Here is a 2,638-nt window from a genome sequence, read left to right on the forward strand (position 1 = left end):
TCAAATAGAGGATTGAGTTATTATCACTGATCCATATAAAGTCCCTCTCTCATTTATTTTAACTCCCACCCCCCATTTCTATTCCCCAACTTCCCATGTGCAACCTTCCTAATATGTTTGATACGCATCTTTTTGTTTGTATGTATTATTAGAAAATGTTTATTGTTTTTGTGTGCAAAAAAATTAAAAAAAAAAAAAAAGCCAAAAAGCTTTCTCTAACCTCTGGACCCCCAGTGGCCTCCTCTCCTGCTTTTCTGAACACATAGCCCAGGTGGGCTGGGCCTAGCACCTGGTCTGCTGTTGCTATCAGGGTCTTGCTTCCCTTATGTGTGCGTTTAGCCTTTTTTTCTTTTTTTGTTCTGAAACAGAGTTTTGCTCTTTTGCCCAGACTAGAATGCAGTGGCGTGATCTCGGCTCACTGCAACCTACGCCTTCCGGTTTCAAGCGATTCTCCTGCCTCAGCCTCCCAGGTAGTTGGGATTACAGGTGCCCGCCACCACACCCAGCTAATTTTTGTGTTTTTTTGGGTTTTTTTTTTTTTTGACATGGAGTCCTGCTCTGTCACCCAGGCTGGAGTGCAGTGGCACAATCTTGGATCACTGCAACCTCTGCCTCCTGGGTTCAAGCAGTTCTCCTGCCTCAGCATTCTGAGTAGCTGGGGTTACAGGCGCCCACCGCCACGGCCAGCTAATTTTTGTATTTTTAGTAGAAACGGGGTTTCACCATGTTGGTCAGGTTGGTCTCAAACTCCTGACTTCGTGATCCGCCCGCCTCCACCTCCCAAAGTGCTGGGATTTTAGGTGTGAGCTCCTGTGCCCGGCCTTTTTTTTTTTTTTTTTCTTCTTTTTTTGAGACAGGGTCTTGCTCTGTTGCCCAGGCTGGAGTGCAATCTCAGCTCACCACAACCTCTGCCTGCTGGGTTCAAGCAATTCTCATGCCTCAGTTTCCTGACTAGCTGGGATTACAGACATGTACCACCAGGCCCAGCTAATTTCTGTATTTTTAGTAAAGAAGGGGCCGGGCGCGGTGGCTCACGCTTGTAATCCCAGCACTTTGGGAGGCCGAGGCGGGCGGATCACGAGGTCAGGAGATCGAGACCACGGTGAAACCCCGTCTCTACCAAAAATACAAAAAATTAGCCGGGCATGGTGGCGGGCGCCTGTAGTCCCAGCTACTCGGAGAGGCTGAGGCAGGAGAATGGCGTGAGCCCGGGAGGCGGAGGTTGCAGTGAGCCGAGATCGCGCCACTGCACTCCAGCCTGGGCGACAGAGCAAGACTCTGTCTCAAAAAAAAAAAAAAAAAAAAAAAAAAAAGAAGGGGTTTCACCATGTTGGCCAGGCTGGTCTTGAAGTCCTGGCCTCAAGTGATCCCCTCACCTCGGCCTCCCAAAGTGCTGGGATTACAGGCATGAGCCGCCACACCCGGCAGCATTTGGTCTTAATGTCTTGCCACATCGCTAGCCTTGAACTGGACATGGAAGTGGCCTCATGCCCCCTGAGCCCTCTGTGGCCTGCACCCCACTCACCTCCACGCTGCTCCATCTGAGGGCCCTGTTGAAGTCCTCAACTGTCAGCTTCCGGCGTTTGGTGTGCTTCATGAACTGAGAGCTATTCTGGGAGGGACGGAACAAAAGCCAGAGTCAAAGGATGTGGAGCAGGGGGCATGGGAAACCCCAAATGAAGTGGACCAGACTGGAGAGAAGGCAAACAGGAGACCACACTTAGCGATCAGAAGCCTACATTCCATCTCTGCTCCTGTACAAAAACACCCCCCGGGTGTCAAATCTTCTGTCAACACCTCAGTTTCTCACATGCAGAATGTGGTATCTACCCACTCTGCCTGCCCAACGGGGCTGTTGTGAGGAGCACATGGGAAAATGCCTGGCAAGCACTTTGTCTGCTGGAAGCCCAGACAGCTTCAAGTAGAGCTCTGTAAAGGCATGGACTGTCTCTGTTGCATGGAGCAGGCACCCAGTGTACACTTGAATAAATCAGCAAGGGTGGAGGTTAGTAAAAAGGCAGAAACAAGGAAAGTTGGAGGTATCAGGGGGTGAGGGGAATGTACCTGCGTGGCCTCTCTCAGACGATAGCACACGTCCTCTGCGAGCAGCGCCGCCACTTCATCGCTCAGCTCCAGGCCCGTGCTCTCCGCCATGAGACGGACAGACTCCCGAGGGATCTCCACAAACCGCCGCTCTTCTCGCTCTGACATGGCCCCAGTGGAGCTGGGAGTGGAGAATGAAGATGGGAAAAGCTGCCCCAGCCTCCCGAAGAGCTCAGGAGTGTGACCCAAGACCCTCCACACCAGCCTTGCTGCTCGTGCTCTGGAGTTTCTAAACAAGGAGCTCTGAGTACCCAGATGAGGAAAGTGAGGCTCAGAGAAGGAAACAGACTGGCCAGTGGGCCAAGAACGGTGAAGCTAGACAAAGTCCAAGGTGTTGGGGTTCACAGAACTAGGTCCCATTTCTGCCCTGTCACTTTCTATGTGAATATGGCCAATCAGTCTGAGCCCTTGGGTCCTAAACAGGCACAATAATTCCTGCCCTCTCTAGCTCATAGGGTTGCTGTGAAAATGAGATGATTGATATGATTTGGCTGTGTCCCCACACAAATCACACCTTGAATTTTAATAATCCCCA

General features: G+C 51.2%; 1 protein-coding gene across 1 annotated transcript; it reads right to left on the minus strand.

Annotated features, from left to right (window-relative positions):
* Positions 1-1,456: 1,456 nt before the first annotated feature.
* On the minus strand, positions 1,457-2,307 carry LOC116465581 (TAF6-like RNA polymerase II p300/CBP-associated factor-associated factor 65 kDa subunit 6L). The gene is made up of 2 exons (XM_032148596.2): positions 2,065-2,307; positions 1,457-1,612 (listed from the first exon to the last, which is right to left on the minus strand). Exons 1-2 carry the CDS (start codon positions 2,209-2,211, stop codon positions 1,457-1,459), a joined length of 303 nt encoding a protein of 100 aa, XP_032004487.1. The 5' UTR covers positions 2,212-2,307.
* Positions 2,308-2,638: the final 331 nt, after the last annotated feature.

Source organism: Hylobates moloch, unplaced genomic scaffold (assembly GCF_009828535.3).
Source record: "Hylobates moloch isolate HMO894 unplaced genomic scaffold, HMol_V3 SCAFFOLD_6544, whole genome shotgun sequence".
NCBI classification, from domain to species: Eukaryota; Metazoa; Chordata; class Mammalia; order Primates; family Hylobatidae; genus Hylobates; species Hylobates moloch.

What these genes read in the sequence shown, in the direction of transcription:
- LOC116465581 (XM_032148596.2), bottom strand. Translation starts at nt 2,211, where the DNA reads ATGTCAGAGCGAGAAGAGCGGCGGTTTGTGGAGATCCCTCGGGAGTCT. An exon ending in GTCTGAGAGAGGCCACGCAG is followed by an intron (nt 1,613 to 2,064) that starts GTACATTCCCCT and finishes CGTCCCTCCCAG; the next exon opens with AATAGCTCTCAGTTCATGAA.